The 17,188-nt window shown below is 35.8% G+C and overlaps 7 protein-coding genes across 7 annotated transcripts; 2 read left to right on the forward strand and 5 right to left on the reverse strand.

Annotated features, from left to right (window-relative positions):
- Positions 1–158: 158 nt before the first annotated feature.
- RO3G_13958 (uncharacterized protein) lies at positions 159–1,284 on the reverse strand (the record flags this gene model as incomplete). Its single annotated transcript, XM_067668542.1, has 2 exons — positions 159–718; positions 774–1,284. 2 exons carry the CDS (start codon positions 1,282–1,284, stop codon positions 159–161), a joined length of 1,071 nt encoding a protein of 356 aa, XP_067524643.1.
- Positions 1,285–2,902: 1,618 nt separating this feature from the next.
- Positions 2,903–3,475, reverse strand: RO3G_13959 (uncharacterized protein; the record flags this gene model as incomplete). The annotated part of the gene is made up of 3 exons (XM_067668543.1): positions 2,903–3,102; positions 3,155–3,283; positions 3,334–3,475. 3 exons carry the CDS (start codon positions 3,473–3,475, stop codon positions 2,903–2,905), a joined length of 471 nt encoding a protein of 156 aa, XP_067524644.1.
- Positions 3,476–4,976: 1,501 nt separating this feature from the next.
- RO3G_13960 (uncharacterized protein) lies at positions 4,977–5,225 on the reverse strand (the record flags this gene model as incomplete). The annotated part of the gene is made up of 2 exons (XM_067668544.1): positions 4,977–5,087; positions 5,148–5,225. 2 exons carry the CDS (start codon positions 5,223–5,225, stop codon positions 4,977–4,979), a joined length of 189 nt encoding a protein of 62 aa, XP_067524645.1.
- Positions 5,226–8,456: 3,231 nt separating this feature from the next.
- On the forward strand, positions 8,457–9,732 carry RO3G_13961 (uncharacterized protein; the record flags this gene model as incomplete). The annotated part of the gene is made up of 4 exons (XM_067668545.1): positions 8,457–8,465; positions 8,661–9,282; positions 9,333–9,602; positions 9,650–9,732. The coding sequence occupies 4 exons, from the start codon at positions 8,457–8,459 to the stop codon at positions 9,730–9,732; spliced, it is 984 nt and encodes a 327-aa protein (XP_067524646.1).
- Positions 9,733–11,024: 1,292 nt separating this feature from the next.
- On the reverse strand, positions 11,025–11,615 carry RO3G_13962 (uncharacterized protein; the record flags this gene model as incomplete). The annotated part of the gene is made up of 1 exon (XM_067668546.1): positions 11,025–11,615. One exon carries the CDS (start codon positions 11,613–11,615, stop codon positions 11,025–11,027), a length of 591 nt encoding a protein of 196 aa, XP_067524647.1.
- Positions 11,616–12,740: 1,125 nt separating this feature from the next.
- RO3G_13963 (uncharacterized protein) lies at positions 12,741–13,301 on the reverse strand (the record flags this gene model as incomplete). The annotated part of the gene is made up of 1 exon (XM_067668547.1): positions 12,741–13,301. One exon carries the CDS (start codon positions 13,299–13,301, stop codon positions 12,741–12,743), a length of 561 nt encoding a protein of 186 aa, XP_067524648.1.
- A 2,577-nt stretch (positions 13,302–15,878) lies between these two features.
- On the forward strand, positions 15,879–17,075 carry RO3G_13964 (casein kinase I isoform delta; the record flags this gene model as incomplete). The annotated part of the gene is made up of 6 exons (XM_067668548.1): positions 15,879–15,954; positions 16,004–16,186; positions 16,240–16,316; positions 16,369–16,597; positions 16,660–16,925; positions 17,001–17,075. 6 exons carry the CDS (start codon positions 15,879–15,881, stop codon positions 17,073–17,075), a joined length of 906 nt encoding a protein of 301 aa, XP_067524649.1.
- Between the last annotated feature and the right edge of the window lie 113 nt (positions 17,076–17,188).

Here is a 17,188-nt window from a genome sequence, read left to right on the forward strand (position 1 = left end):
TGGCGGTCGTGTTGGCTTTGGTTTTTAGAGCGAGTGTGCTTTTGGGTTTATTAAAACTATTTATTTTTTGAACATGAATTGTATGCATGATTAAAAAGATGAACTATTAAAAAAGTAATTGGGTTGATATGGTTACAAGAGAGAATGTGTGTATTGTTTCACACAGAAGGTGAATGAGGTGTAACAGATGCATTGGATTCGGATAGGAAAGACAGGGATGGTTCAGTGATTTCCTTGGATCGATCGTAGGTCAGCAGTGCTTCTTCATCCTCTTGTCCGATCGAATCATGTTCGATACTGTAGATGAAGGAAGAAAGGGTGAATTTGGTTTTGCCAAGATAATGTAATCGAGTACAATAATCCGTGTTCATTTTTGGTAAACAGCGTCGAGAGATGGCAAAGGCAGTGATCGCATAGATCGATCCACCGACGAGATCAATCATGTAATGATGGGTGAGATACATCGTAGCGAACCACATCCACATCATATACATCACCGCCAGTGGTTTTAACTTGGGGAAAAGATAGACAACAAAGAACATCTCAATCGTCGCACAAGCCGAATGAAGGGAAGGAAAGGCACCAAAGACAAGAGGAGATGAACCAAAGGTGGAACCATAGAGATCCAATCCCAAGATTTGATCGATACGAATCAGTCCACCTGCTTCACCGGGAATAGAATAATCAGCTGGAGCAGAACCATAACTTAATTCATACCCTAAATAAAACCAAGTCAACATTCATGCCCCTTCTTTTTTTTTTTATCTTCTTACAAGGCGATGCGTTTGGAAATAACAATTGAGTCAAGACACCGGCAAGGTTCATGTATCCAAAGGCAGTACCATACACCTTGAGACAGCCAGGAGGACCAAGTCCAAAGAGCATCAAGGCCAAGAGGAAAGGAAATGAAAAGTGAAGGACACCATAAGGTAACCAGGCCAAGATGTCCAGGAGGGGATGGGTATGCTTTGAGATGACCTCGGACAGGTTGGCACCGTACAGGATGCGTTCGAGGGTAGGCAGCAGGTTGACAAAGATGTGATTGGGTCTATAGTGATTTGGGATGAATTGACAGGCATAGAAGGTGATGAGCCAGGTAAAGATGGGCAAGGCTGGTAAGGTGAATCGTCTGAGGTATGGGATCCAAAAGGAGGCGATCAAGGCGGCTGCTATCAACAAGCGAGGTAGGAGGGTGGGTGTTGAGATGATGAAGAAATCAACACTTAATAAAAAGCCAAGAAGGATGTATTGAATCTGACACACACTGTAGAATGCTTCTTTCATTGATGTCTGCAGTCGAATGACAAAAGAAAGAAAGAAAGAAAGAAAAAAAAATGAAAGCTGTTTTATATCTTTTGTAGTGTAACAAGCAATGGTTTCTACCCACGTGAGACAGTGAACAAACGCTTGTTCCAAAAAAATCATTCTGATGTCAACCTCTTGTTCTTTGATTTTTCTTTGCTTTCATCAGCCTGGATGGCCAGTGAAGGAGAGGAAGAAGGATTCATCATCCCACTCGATAACACATGCAATACCTTCTTTACCGCATGAATGACGTAGGTTCACCTTTGTCGTGAAATTTTTTTTTGGGACACCGTGCGTTCTGCGCTTCTTCTTTACGGAGTTTGGCAAGGTATCGGGTGAGAGCAGGTGCCGAATTTTTTTTTTTTTGTTTTTTTTTGCGTAGAGAGTGCTCCTGACAGACCTACTTGAGTCATGACATGATTGGGAGGTCTCGTTCGCTCTTTGAATCACTCTGGGGATTTCACTCTTAACCAATGGGAAATAGGAAACAATAGGGCCGAGTGTGAGACACGTTGTGGGTGGTTACATGCGTACAAACATTACAGAATAAATCCAACACAATCCAGTTGAATTCAATCTCACGTTGGGCTGTCGACAGGCTTCAACAAACAGAATAATTTGATGAGAAAAATAAATAGAATAAATTCGGACTATGAAACTCTCTAATTTTATTATGAATTTGTTTTTATTTTATTTTTATTTTATTTTCAGGTACAAGGATTTCTTGTAGACGAGTTACACAATCAAACATTTCATTTCCCTTTTCTAGAGACCCTCTCTGACTAAAAGTAATCAAAATGGATGATAAAACAAGGTCAAAGGTCAACCATAAATCATGTATTGAAAAGACGGCTGTTGATTATAAACTTTGATGATGTTTGTGTTGTTTGAATAATAGAATTGTGTTTTGAGTTCAATTGTAATTTAAGCCTTGGACATCGGCATCATGTTTTCTTTTTTTAGTCATGTTCTGAACACAAAACAATCAAGACGGGTCATTATTTCAGACTAGATGATGACGTGCTTAATAAAAAAAAACGAGGTATAAATCATAAAGTCTTGTTATTTCTTGACTTTCTTTGTTTTGAAGCAATCCTTATTTTCAATCAACATGTTCTCATCAAGTTCATTTCAAAAGAGCTCATCCAATCGTCTGTCTCTTTGATCCTGTCAGTGTTGTCGTATTTTCTGCAGAATAATGGATGGTATTATAAATGAGAGATGATCAACCGATGCTTTTGATTGGCATGCCTTCCTTTAAAGAGATCAACAGGCATCCACTTATTAAACTATCCGTAATTTATTCAATAAGCAGTAGAGAATACATTCTCTTGTCATTCAAAACAAGATGCTTATTGTTCATCCTCTGTGGGTTAGAACCTGTTCTTGACTCTTTTACTTTTTCAGGTACATTATTTCATCTTCCGATTAAAATAAATGAATCTAATTGGAATAATAAATCAATGCTTTCCAGTATCCATCCTTGCAGTTGCCAATCAAAACAACGAGTGTTGTAGGATGATTAAAAGTGAATATTTATTGAATGATAAAGAAGGAAGAGAGTTCATGTTTTGTAAAGGATAATCCTCTTTTATTTCTAAATTGTCTTTGCTAAAAGGAATGCATCGCGAGGTTCAATATTCTTATAATAATCCTTTTCAGTCTTGACCACTTCAAATTCATTCTTTTTATAAAATTCAACTGCTGATGTATTGGTTACTTGAACGTGTAAATAAACTTTGGAAACATCATTTGAAGTCTTGGCTTCTTTTAAAATATGTTCAACCAAAAGTTTACCTAAAAAATCATGTCTTCTGTCAATATCCATCAACACATTTCATCCCCTTACCTAAACCAAGTCCACGGTAAGGCTCTAATACACCCAAGGTCATCATGTATATCTTGTATTTCTCGGCTGATTCTTCGTCTTTTTCTTTGCGACAGCAAACCACTCCAACACAGACATCGTTATAATAAGCTAAAGGAAGTCATCAATACATGGTCTTTCATCTCTTCCATTCTCTTTACCCAACTTGGCAAACGGACCCGCTTCTAACAAATCCTTATAAAAGTTTTCACTGTAACTCACAGGAAATAAAGTCTTGTGAAGAACTTTTACTTGTCCTAAATTATTTGCAGTAATTTCACCAATGTCACTACGGTTTGCCATTGAAAAAAAAAAAATTATACGTCAAAAAAAGCAAAAGAATTTTTTTTTTTACAGGCTATTTGGGCTTGTCTAAAAAAGGAAACTGAAAAATTCAGGGTTTAACACTTTCACAGGATCTGAAAAAGAACAAAGATGTGAACCATCCCTTTTTAGTTAATTGTAACTTGGATAAGACATTATGCATAAGATGGATTATTATAAAAAAAAAGAGAAGAAAAAGTTCATGGAAATAAGGACGATGAAGCATTTGTTTATAATTAATAATATTGGGTCAATCATGGATGGATTCATTTACTTGTGAAACAAAAGGATACAGATAAAACAGGTTTATAATACAGAATACATACCTCACTCAGTGGATAAAGACATCTACAATCAACCATCCAACTCAAGGTTAAAATAAAATGGCTGGTTGCCAGTAGTTTTCGATATACGTTTAAGAGTACAGCAATTGACCGTCTGCTTATGATCTCTCGATCTACATCTACCATTCTATTCATTAAATGACAGTTGATACCACTCTTGCAGTGTATTCATAGTTTTTTATAAATGCTATTCACAGCCTAATTTACTTGGTTGGTATCGTTACAAGGATTCACTTACTTTTTATTTTTGCCTCACTGTCTCAAAAGATGATACCAAAAAGAACCACTCAATCACCCTCTTCTTTATGAACCATTCACCTGTGCCAAGCAGGACTATTTGTATAATAGACAGAGGACTTTGTCATCCGCCCTTGCTTGTTCATCCTACTCTATCACAGACACGAGATGATTTTAATACAATAAAAAAAAATAGACTGTTTATTAAAAGTGAGATCAATTTAATTTTCGCAGACAGAAACAACAGATCGAATACTAGAAAGGATTGGTGAGCAAGGAAGACAAGACAGAAGTTTAAAACTTACCAGGAACCAGAGTGCATGGCATCAAAGGCATCATTGATTTTCTCCAAGTTGAAGGTATGAGTGATGAATTCATCAATCTTTAATTTACCATCCAGATAGCTTTGAACAAGGCCGCCCATTTCACTACGACCCTTGACACCACCAAAGGCAGATCCACGCCAGACACGTCCAGTGACCAATTGGAATGGACGCGTACTGATCTCCTTTCCAGCAGCAGCAACGCCAATGATGACAGACTCACCCCAGCCCTTGTGACAGGCTTCAAGAGCAGCACGCATGACTTCTACTTGACCCGTACAATCAAAGGTATAGTCCAATCCACCGTCGGTCAAGTCAACAAGATAGTTTTGAATGGGAGTCTCAGGGTGATCCCTGGGGTTAATAAAGTCCGTTGCACCAAATTCTCTGGCCACCTTTTCCTTGCCAGGGTTGATATCAATAGCAATAATACGCCTATACATCGATTTCATCAGTCACTGCATCCAACCCCCATCCTGTTCTCTTACTTGGCCTTGTTGGCAGCCGCTGCTTGAATGACACTCAAGCCGATACAGCCCACACCAAAGACAGCCACCGAATCGTTCTCGGTCACCTTCACGGTCTTTGTGGCGGCACCGAAACCAGTGGTGATACCACAACCCAAAAGACAGAGCTTTTGCAAACTAGGTTTGGGATCCACCTTGACAACCGAGACATCAGCGACCACTATCCAAAGAGTTAATGATGCACACCAGACCCCCCTCCTTTGTTCTCTTCTTCATCTACCTGTGTATTCAGAAAAGGTGGAAGTTCCCATGTAGTGGTAAATGGGTTGTCCCTTGCAAGTAAAACGAACAGTTTCATCAGGCATCAAACCACGACCTTGGGTGGCTCTCACCGAGCTGCAGAGGTTGGTCTTGCCACTCGTACAGAACTTGCATTGTTTACATTCTGCCGTGTACAGAGGAATGACGTGATCACCTACCCTCACGTCCGTCACACCCTCACCGACAGATTCAACAATACCGCCACCTTCATGACCCAAAATAGCGGGAAAGACACCTTCGGGGTCTATTGGTTTAGAGTGGGTGAGTGATCAGTTAGGATGCAGGAGGCTATTTACCAACGCCAGAAAGAGTGTATGCGTCTGTATGACAGCTTTATATAAAAACAATCAGTCAAGGTTCATCAACTACAGTCAGATCTACTTACACACCACTGTAAAGGATCTTGATACGAACTTCATGAGCCTTTGGTGGAGCTACTTCAACTTCTTCAATGCCTACAATTTTTTTTTTTTAGTTTGACAGGTTTTGGGGAAAAAAAATATGAGATTACTCAAAGGCTTTCCAGCTTCCCAAGCAACAGCAGCGCGACATTTGATAACCTTCAATAGAAAATGAGATGGGATCGTGTTGATCATATCATTATACTCTACCTGACCGGCAGTAGACATACTTCAAGTTGGATTAATAATTCAGACAAAAAAAAAAAAAAAAAGGAAAAAGAGGGAAAAAAAAGACGGAGTTCTTTTTTAACGTCTACTTTTTTTTTTCAATAACCGAAAAAAAGAAGGTTGCATAATCCAAAGTATCCTCTTTCTTTTTGTATATAAACACACAAGGACATTATTTTGTTCAATAAAACAAAGATGTAGAATAACTTGCTATCGTGCTCGGTTTAGTATGAATACCTCTTTTAATTTACCTGTAAAATAAAGATTGGTACTTTCAAGCAAATAAATTAGGTTACGTTTAGCCGTGAGATAAGAAGGCGGAGTGGTGATGAAGGTTTTTATACGCACGTTTCCTACAACTTGTCTTTAGAATTGACAGCATTCTTATTTTGCATACACAATCCAATCACATAAAAGACAACCTAATGAACTAAATTCTCTCGATCTTTTCAAAAGTGCTTCAAAAGACAAGTGGATGGCACGCTTTGAATCGTAAATTTACACATACAACGGACTTTTGGATGACTAATCTGTGCGGAAAGTCAAGGTTTAATGATCCGTAAAAAGGATGGCTCTCTCTCTCTCTCGCTCTTTCAATTGAATTCATGTTTTGTTCCGCAGCAGAGAGTCATCACGTTCACCTCAACCAAGAAACTTGTTTTTTTTTCACAAGTATGACATGACAGTTATCTTTACAAGAAAAAAAATAAAATAGGTCATTAAGACGTATGTTCTTAAAACCACAAGCCAAAAATACATGTTCATCTTATTGCATGTTGACATCAAGTAGAGCAGGCAATGTTTTGTCGTGCTATTATGGACAAGCTGAACGATGGATTCTTGTCTACTTAGCATGGAATGTTTGATGACTTGTACATTTAGTTTATTTGCCTGTGTTTTTCCCCCCAAAAACCTCTTGATGTCTATAATCGAGATCCTGTACGTACATCAGAATGCACTGAATAGGTGAAATCTCACGTTCAGAGTACAGTTCCAGATTCAAGTCTTCATTGTTTAAAGCCATGCGTCTTTTATCAATCGGTCAGTAACATTCTTTATACATAATTATCAACACATTCCAGGTGATTTGTCTCGTCGTCTTCAATGATCTTCATTCGTATGTTGAATTGTCATGAGAGAGCTTCATGTTTTGTATCTAGCCTTTGCATCTTTTTTTTTCCTAGGGCAAGTCTCTTTTTTGAACCTTGTCCTCTTCCCGCCCAACACCTATTCTCTTTGTAGCTCTGCATGTTTTAAAGAGAATATCGGGTCGACTGCATAGACCACTAGTATGGTTCGAGTATCCTTATTTGCTTATTGTAGGATGGAACGCTTTTTCATTCAAGACGATGAACTGATGATTTATGAAATGAAGTGTATTTTGACTCACATGTTGCCATGACAGCAATGCATGGATTGAAGCAGGCAACCAGATAGCTTTATGTTCGTACCAGGCATGACATGGTGAAGCTGGATATTGTCTGTGCACATCGATATAAGCTCTCCAGTTCCTTGTTCTTTCTAATGTCCTTTATTCGAGGATTTCTTTTTTATTTTATCAGAATAGATGTGATGCTTTCATTTGGTAACATCGTTCAATATAACAGCTATATCAGTTAACAAGCTCAACTAAGACTTGCTGTTGACTGATACAATTAAAAAAATTGAATGTGTTTATTAAAGTTTATCACTTTGATTTTAACTCATTGTATTCCATCTATTCATTTTTTTTCGAGCTCTAGTAACAAGGAGAATAAACTTTGAGGAAAGCTCTTTCTTTTGAGCATGCTATCAGAATCCATCCTATGTATATTGAACCTGTCTTACCTTATCTAAAAACACTATAGTAACTTGCTTGCCTCACAAAATCTCGTTTGTACTTTATGACTTTTGCATGTGATCTTTGAACTCAAAATAAAAACAGCGCATGAATTGTCCTGTTGTTATTGCCAAGTAAAAAAATTTTTTTATTCACTTTGCTCTTATTTTAAAGGGCTTAAAACAAAAAGGCACGGCCTATTCTTTTCAACAAAAAAAAAAAAAAAATTAAAAAGGCGTATCAAATTTTATGAAAATCCCGTTTTTGATGAACAGAGACAAAATGGCCGTCGCACAGCACACTGAAGGACGAAAAAGTCAATTGATCACCGAGGTACTGCCAGTGGGGACATCCTTTATTGAAAGATGCAATCAACTTGACGTCATCTTTCTTCACTGGCTCTTTCAAAAGCCTTTTGAACATAGGGAACTTTATTTATCCGAATCGACAAGTCCGAATTTCTAACTTTTCCACTTTTCTACAGTGACCCATACCCTTTCAACTTTCACCTGTTCATGATGTCAGAATCAATGTCCACTGTGTGACTCAAGTTTTCAGGGAAGTAAAAATAAGCGTTTCCAAAATAGGAAATCAGTGAGAAATCATAGGTCATAGCTACAGGAAAAATTCAACTTTCTTTTTTTTTTTAAAAAAAAATCTTTTTTTTATCTCTTTTCAATACAATTTTCGCATGTTTTTATGTAGTAGTGTGTGTATAATCCTATTGTTTTACATTTTTAATGTCTACTCTCAAGCTACAGTCAATAATCCATTTATTTGGTATATATTCATCTGTTGCACCCCCCCTTTTTTTTTATTAATGGTTAAAGTATAGGCAAGTATTAGTTGAATATGACATATCAGTGTCAAATATAAGTAAAACATATATACCCGAGACGTCATTTAAAGTCTACAGTCAAGAATTTCAAACAATCTATCAACACAAGGATCGATATGGTCATAACGAGGCAAGCTTGAATTGGTTCTTTATGATAAACAACCATTAAACCTTCTTTTTATCTAGCGACTTGTCATTGACATGGGGGACGCATGCTCCAATACGACCATCAGTGCTATACAAGCGCTCAATCAAAATTTAGTAACAAGCCCCTCAATGATGTCTCAGCCATCCATTGCGCTAGTCAGGCGAGGTGGTCGATGCTCAGCTTGGTCCGAAAAGCTGGCGACGGTTCAAAGCTTATCAGACAGTTATAGACTACAGATCACGGCTGCAGTGATTTATGATGATCTGAGCTATCAAGACACAACCATCATTCATGAAAACACAGATAACGCATCCTATCCTGTCTGGCAATCACCCGAGGTCCCCAAGGACCGAAATGCGACATGGATGACGGATGAAAACAAGCTTGATCTTGGCACCACCTTTCTCGCAGTCTATTTTGTGCCTTATTCGTACATTGATTCACTCAACAAGACTTATTTACAAAAGAACTTTGAACAATCGGGAAACAAGCAGACCTTTACGCAGCTTACTTTTTCGCTTTATGAAAATCATTTTACAACGACCAATGAGGATTTGGGAACCAGCGGATCTGGCGATAAAGACGACTATGGGAATGCAGAAGAGGATAAGCCTACGTTTGTAATCTATTCGGTTGCTATTATTGTTGCATTCATCTTAGGTGAGTGCTCCCTACAGAACATAACGGGTTGTTTTCTTACCTTCTTACAGTTGTCATCGTACTTCGTTGGTGTAGAGCAGTAAGGAGAACAGCATCAGACGACATCGAACGTTTACCCGATAGCAATTTATTATCGAATGATCAACAGACAACAAAGCACTTGATATCATTTTTGGATCTGCACCAGTTGTGTCCAATGACAAGTTATGGAAAGGCCAGCATGACCAATTCAGTTTGTGCCATCTGTTTGGATGACTTTAAAGATGACTTTTATGTACGTGTCCTACCCTGTCACCACGGTTATTGTACAGCTTGCATAGGTAAAGATATAGAATAGAAGTGTATGTGTGATTGACGATGATCATAGATGTTTGGTTAACTAAAAAATCAAGTCTGTGTCCTATTTGTAAATCAGATTGTAAAAATTTCCTTGCCAAGGAAGAAAGTTGAGTTGTAGTATAAATTTCGCGGGTCGAAAAGGACAATAACCATTATACCACTTTATGAACTTAGAGTTTCTATCTATTCATTTTACTATTTATTTATAAACTCATTATATTTTAATCCCTTCTTTACATCGGTTCTATCTTTTCAATACTCGGTTTGTCGAAATTTTGGCCTTATATTTAAAATATGGCATGATTGAAAGTGATATGTTGGAGGTTTACATTGAAATGGATTATATATAAACGATATGTGTGTGTGTGTGTGTGTTTTTTTTTTTTTTTTCACTTTTTGCATTAATAAGTAATGAATGAATTCTATACTTTTACTAAAGCAAATACAGTCATTGAAATAAAAACCTGGTGGAAAAAGTATGGACATACCAAGGCAAATGATACGGCATTAAAATGGTTAAAGTACAGCACTTGCTGTATTTCCATTAAATCATCTCAATCTCACCAACTATTAGCTTCTCTTGCTGCAATAACTTTATTATTTGCAATAGTAACAGGTAATTGAGAAAAACTGTAAAGTGCATTTTAGAAATCAAGAGTTTTAATGAATTTCTGCTTTTTTTTAAAAAAAAAAAAAGTGTCTGTCCAAAACTATATCTGGAACTCACATCATACCTATATAACAGAGGATCACTCTTACTGGACTGGCTTATTAGAAGGAACCGACGCAAAGGGCTCACTTTGTCCGATCACAGTCAATATAATTCCTACTCGAACGTATTCTGGGGAACACTCTATAGAATTACCTAGCTCTTTTCATCAATGCGCAGTTTGTTTAGAAGATTATGAGATAGGCGATACTTTGCGTCAATTACCGTGTATTCACGAGTACCATAAAAACTGTATAGGTAAAAAAAGAAAAAGACGGGTCTCCTTTTACAAACTCAAATAAACAATGGATATACTTTTTTTTTGTAAAAAGATAGTTGGTTAATCAGCAAAAGTAAAAGATGTCCCCTTTGTATGCAAATAGTTTATGTTTAATATAAAACTTCAATTCAGGACGAAATTTATCTTTGTTTCATTTAATATAAATAAGCTACTAAGTCATCTTCTCTCGATACAACTCGAATGGAAAAGATAGTAATTATAAGCTATAAAGTTCAAATAGAGCACAAAAGAAAATAAGACAATGAAAGAAAACTGTATAAGCTCTTTTTTTATTAATGTATACTTTATAAAACTTTGTGAAAGTTTAAATAAATATGCTACAAATTTGAATTCGTCCTATCTATATTTTTGAAAAAGGGATAAAGTCCATTTTAAAGGGGAGGGTGGTGAAAATCAATCATTGTTAGCCATGATAGGTAATGCAAGACTGGAAGCATCAAAATCACTAAGCATAGTGGTTGGAATGACTTGGGGTATGGAGGACAAAGCAGTAGTATCTATGGCTTGAGGAGGAGCGATTGCAGTCATAGCTCCAGGACCAGCAAGAGTCGCAGGGATTGCAGAACCAATAATGCTTGTAGGACCTGTAGGACCAACAAGCATCGCAGGAGCTGTGGTTCCAGGACCTGTAGGACCAAACAAATCGGGAATAACTCCTTCAGGAAGTTCTGGTGGAGTGGTAAGTGAGCTGGGCGCCACAGGAAGCATGGGTGCAGCTGTCTTTGGCACTGCTGGAGGTGCGGGATAGACGGGCATAGAAATAGGACTAATGGGAGGCTGACATGGCGCTAAGTCTGGCAGTTCAAGCTTCGGCTGGCTTGATTGTGGTGGAGGTGGAGGACATTTTGGGTCATTTGGACCTTTTGGTACACATGGAGGAGGGGGAGGGGGACAAGCTGGTTGACCACCTCGTCGATTGATAGGTGCTGCAGAGATGCAAAGTAGGCTTGAAAATAACAATAAAAAGCAATATGAAATGTACATTGTGCTGCTCTGATTTTTTTTTCAAAAAAAAAAAAAATTAAAGAAAGAAGAACTAAAATTGATGTGAGTATATTTATACTATGTCATTCATTCACATTATATTTTGTGATAATAAAAAAAAAAGATTGAAATGACAAGTTTCCCCTTGATTGGCTTTTCTTTTTTTACTGCTCGGGAAGAGAGGAGGTGACGAAAATTAGGAGAAGAGGAAAATATATGAGAGTCGCAAAGGTTGTGTATATCATTGGCGAAAAGAATATTCTATGTGTTACAGTAATTCAGGAGGTGATCAGAGTAATAAGTTTAAATGTCTCTATCAAAAGGAATTTGATTGTCATTGAAATCACTATTTCCTATTAATGAAACCCAGTTTTTAATATGGCTTTCTTTAAATAGGATTATGTTTATTTATAAAAGATGTCCTTGAATAATAAAATAAAGCTTCAACCAAACATCTTTAGCTTCCTGCATGCTTCTCCTAATCCTTTTTTTTTTCTTTTTATCACGTAACCTTACAAGGATTTTTTGAAAGCCAATTTTTTTTTCGCTACGATTTTTTTTTAAATATTTTCAGTATCTTTGTTTCTCTTAAAAAAAAAAAAAAAAAAAAAAATTCATCTGTGCTTTGATTAAATAAAGGATTCCTTAATTCTAAACTAAAAACTGATGCTTTTTAAAGAGTTTTGTGGCTAAAATCTCCCTTTAAAAGATAATTCAAGCAATAATGCAGTTTGCAAAAAAGGAGAATATTTCATGCGAGCGCACTAAATCGTAAGTGGAATCGATAATTAAATCTCTTGTTTAAACATTTGTGTAATACAAATTTATGCTTACCATAAATTGGAAAAGTGAAAAATAAAGTCTAGTGCAGCTTGGATATCAGATTGATCATATGAATGCATAGTCTATCCAGATTATACATAATACAACCCCTAATAAAATAAATACAGTTTACTTTGGACTAGTATAGTAATTCGAATCCTTTTTTATGTATCGTATGCTTAATAGATGAGGAAAGCTTTCATAGAATTATTTAGTTTACTTTATTAAAAAAGAGCTGTAAGCAACAAGTAGGAAATAAGTTGGTAAACATCTATTTTCCTATCAAAGATTAGCTACTTTCACTTATTCTTCATCATCATCGTCTTCATCATCGCTATCTTCTTCGTCACTATCATCTTCATCGTCACTATCATCCTTCTTGTTGTCATCCTTGTCATTGTCATCATCATCCTTCTTATCATCATCATCCTTATCATCATCATCATCCTTATCATCATCGTCGCTTTCTTGCTCTGATGAAGGATAGAGAGCACTGGGCAGTTGTTTAGGAGCCCCTTTGAGATCTGGCAAGGGAGGCAATGCCGGCATACCAGGAACTTGTGGTACCTCAGGAAGAGTAGGCATGAGTGTGCTTGTGGTTGTACCAGCATTATGAGCAGATGATGCTAAACTAGTTGAGATGTCACTAGGATAACTGGTTACTGCTGGAGGGAGAGGATTTGAAGCGAGGATGGCTGGTACCGGGCTAGGTTGAGTTAAAAGGCTAGGTAAACTAATAATATATGGCCCTTTGCTTTCATTATCTCTGGTTTCAATATCGCGTCTGAACAAGGGCTTGCTTTCTACAAGTTGCTGGCATGCAATGGCAAACAGCGAAAGTGAAATTAAAAGCTTTGAGTACATGTTTTTTTGTTGTTGTTGTTTGTGAGTCTAGAATGATAAGTAAGATAGAAAAGATGATAAACGCCTGTTTAAGCATATTTATATAGACATGTTCTCAGTATGAAAAAGAAGGTTCAATTTACTCTGCAAAAGTTAAAGGAGAGTGGCAAGCCATAATATCTTTACTTTGTATAAAAATATACTCCTATTTAAAGTGATCTTCTTCTTAGGTTTCTACTCATTTTTGAAGCCATAACTTGTTTTCTAGGGCGTTATGCAGGAGAGAAAAGAGAAGCATAGTATCTTTGTACAAGATCATCCTAAGTTAAAATCCAGTAACCACTTCGTATTTACATATATGAATCAAGCAGAAATAAACACAACACTTATCGTGAATATTTTATATGAAACTGGACAAGAGATTGCTTGCTTCTTTCAGCGATTAGATGTTGACCGGCAGGGAAAACAAGGAAACAGCAAATTTTAGCCTTTTTTGAATATAAATTGCTTTGTTAATTTATCAAAGATGTTGAATTAAGGTAATTATAATTACGCACTTGAGAAGCTTTTCATTAATAAAGCAGTAACAAACAATTCTGTATCCTTCTTTTTTTGTATTTAATATTCATCACTTTTGGCTAATTTATTCTTAAGGGCTACTTTACTAAAACCAAGGTGTAGATCTCAATAGAAGCATAAAATACAAAACTTACAACTGTTTTTACTTGAGTACAAGTGATTAATACTCGGCTGACTTTCTAATCGTGCACACTTGATAGAAAGAAGTTTGACCAAAAGTTGTAGATTCCCTAAAATCAATATCTGTCTTTTGATTGACAGAAAACGATTCGAAGTGTGCAAGGATAAAGACTAGAACTCGTCTTTTACATAGTTTGTAGATAAAGATTAATAAATTATAGTTTCTTATTTCTTTTTCCTATTAATGAATTATTCATGATTAAATAAATTAAGAGCAATTCAATTAATAATAAGTTTTGGATAGTCTTGTCAACAAGCGAATTTTTTTTGACACAATTCTTTTTTTCATAATACAAATAAATGTAAATGTATTGTTTAGTATTGCTAAAACAGAGACATTTATTACAGCGCTACAGTGTAATCACACTTATTTTAACATATAGATTTTTGATAGACTATTTTGATTAAATTAATATAATCCTTATTTCTTTAGTTCTCCTAGTAAAATAATTTCATGTATTTGATTCGCTAATTTAATTGGAAAAGATGTATAAGGATTGATAGAAGGGTTAATTAAAAAAGTAGATTGTCATGCCGTCCCGATGTAAATGATTCAAAAAGTATCACAAAATAGAAATAACAATTGTACGCATTTATTTCAAATGCAAATAAAAGCTACCAACAAGGAATCCCTTTTTACCTTTTTCTTTACTCTTTTACTTAAATAAATGGAGTCAACACGTTTTGTATATCAGTTGCTGTAAGCATCGAAAATGGTTCATAATGGTATTTGAAGTAAAGATAACCTACTCCTAAAGATAACTAAGTGACAGATTTGAGCTTTTCACCAATCAATTTGTGTATACCGTACCCTATTTACCTATCCTAGCCATTCAACTAAGTTAAGCTTGTAAACTCAAGCTGGGCCTTTGTTTTATCCTTTTGTAATTTTGTGCCTGTTTAGTTTTAAGCTCATCGTTATCCTATGATCGTATAGTGATCTCGAAGAAAAGAAAAAAAAAATTAAAGAGTCATAAGAGCGCAGCATTTCAAGGATTAATCAATTAATTGGAAATCACCACTAGCCCCATCCTGTTTGGCTTCACTAGAGAATACACAAAACAAATAATTCCTTGAAAGCTTCAAAACCTCTTTGCTTGTGCAGTAGTTGTTTATGAGTATATAGATGTTTTCATAATTAAAATTAATCATTTTATTTTAGCAAATCATTCATATGCAAAAAATATTAACCCATTGAACTTGATGAAAAACACCTTGAAGAGCTCTGTGAAGGAGTTCTACGGGTAGTAACAGTAGTTAACCACCTTTCACCGCTTTCTAACCTCTCTTACTCTGGCTGATGCTTTTTTGCGTATTAGCTGGCAGGTTCCTATCATTGTTATTCATGGTTTTTTTTTTTTTTTTTTTTTTTTTTTTTTCAGCTTCAAAACGAGGTATTTGGATATCATTGTAAGTGTTACCTTCACCATGACATTTACTATTAATGATCAAAATAGTCTACATTTTGCAAGCTTATGCTTTACAAAATACAGGTTGTATTGGTATAACTTTTGGTACGAGACGGCATATGTGTTTACCAATTAAAATTGTAAACAACAAATCCTGTAAGCATTTGAGCTGCAGACTGCATTTCTTTTTTTTAAAAAAAAGGAAAATTTAAGTGAATTTGCATAAACAGACAAAGCAAATGTCACAGTAGAAAATCAAATGTTTTCATGAGAAAAAGAAGGATCACTCATTGTACATATTTAATGATAAAACACGTTGTTACAAATGGTCGGAGTACAAAGGCCCTACAAACAGTCCTCAACTCCGTTTTATTGTTATTATTTTTTTCTTTCTGTAACGTCAGGGTTTCGTTGGTCCGGTTTATATAGAATGGATCTAAGAATTGGAAACAAATACAAGATTGGAAAAAAGATTGGTTCAGGCTCTTTTGGGGACATCTATCTTGGTATGCTCGCATCCAAAAAAGAAAAACTGTATTGACACTATACTTGTAGGAACCAACATTATTACTGAAGAAGAAGTAGCTATTAAGCTAGAGTCTGTTAAAGCTAAACATCCTCAATTGGAATATGAAGCCAAAGTTTATAAAGCTATAGCTGGAGGAGTGGGTGTACCTTTTGTAAGATGGTTTGGTTCTGAATGTGATTATGTTGCTATGGTAATTGACCTTTTAGGACGTAAGTTTTTCGTCTTCGTAATCTGTATTCCATGTAACAAAACCATGTTATAGCTTCACTTGAGGACCTATTTTGTTTTTGTAATCGAAAGTTTTCTTTGAAAACCGTTCTTTTATTAGCCGATCAAATGGTAAAAGTCAAACTAGAAGTTTATGTGTTCTTAATTCATGGTTGTTTATTAGTTGCAACGTATTGAATATGTTCACTCAAAAAACTTTATTCACCGTGACCTTAAACCTGATAACTTTTTAATGGGTATTGGGAGGAGAGGCAATCAAGTGAATATCATTGATTTTGGATTAGCAAAGAAATACCGTGATCCAAGAACCCATTTACATATCCCCTATAGAGAAAATAAGAACTTGACTGGTACAGCTCGTTATGCAAGTATCAATACTCATTTAGGTGTTGGTAAGTTTAATAGAATTTTAAAAGGAAGAAAACTGTTTTTTCATTGTGTTTGTTGTATGTAGAACAATCAAGACGTGATGATTTAGAATCATTAGGTTATATGCTTATGTATTTCTGCAGAGGTTCATTACCGTGGCAAGGATTAAAAGCAGCAAATAAGAAACAGAAATATGATCGTATCATGGAAAAGAAGATGACGACACCTACCGAATTATTGTGTCGTAATTTTCCTAGTGAATTTGCTATTTATCTTAATTATACGCGTTCACTAAGATTTGACGATAAACCTGACTATGCTTATCTTCGCAAGTTGTTTAGGGATTTATTTGTTAGAGAAGGCTACGTTTATGATTATGTTTTTGATTGGACGCAATATGTTCTGGTAAGTAACTTGTTTTTAAAGCGATCGTCCTTATTAAAATCACATGAAACAGAAAAAGTCACATTCAAAAGGCGTACAAGAGGACAAATTCGATAAAAAAATAACATCAGCAGATCCAATATTAAAAGAAGCTGTGAATCATCATAGAACGACAGAACAACAAAAACCAGGCTTATCATCTTTCCGTAGAACGACTAATATTGCATCTA

This window comes from Rhizopus delemar, genomic scaffold, assembly GCF_000149305.1.
Source record: "Rhizopus delemar RA 99-880 supercont3.13 genomic scaffold, whole genome shotgun sequence".
Taxonomy (NCBI): Eukaryota; Fungi; Mucoromycota; class Mucoromycetes; order Mucorales; family Rhizopodaceae; genus Rhizopus; species Rhizopus delemar.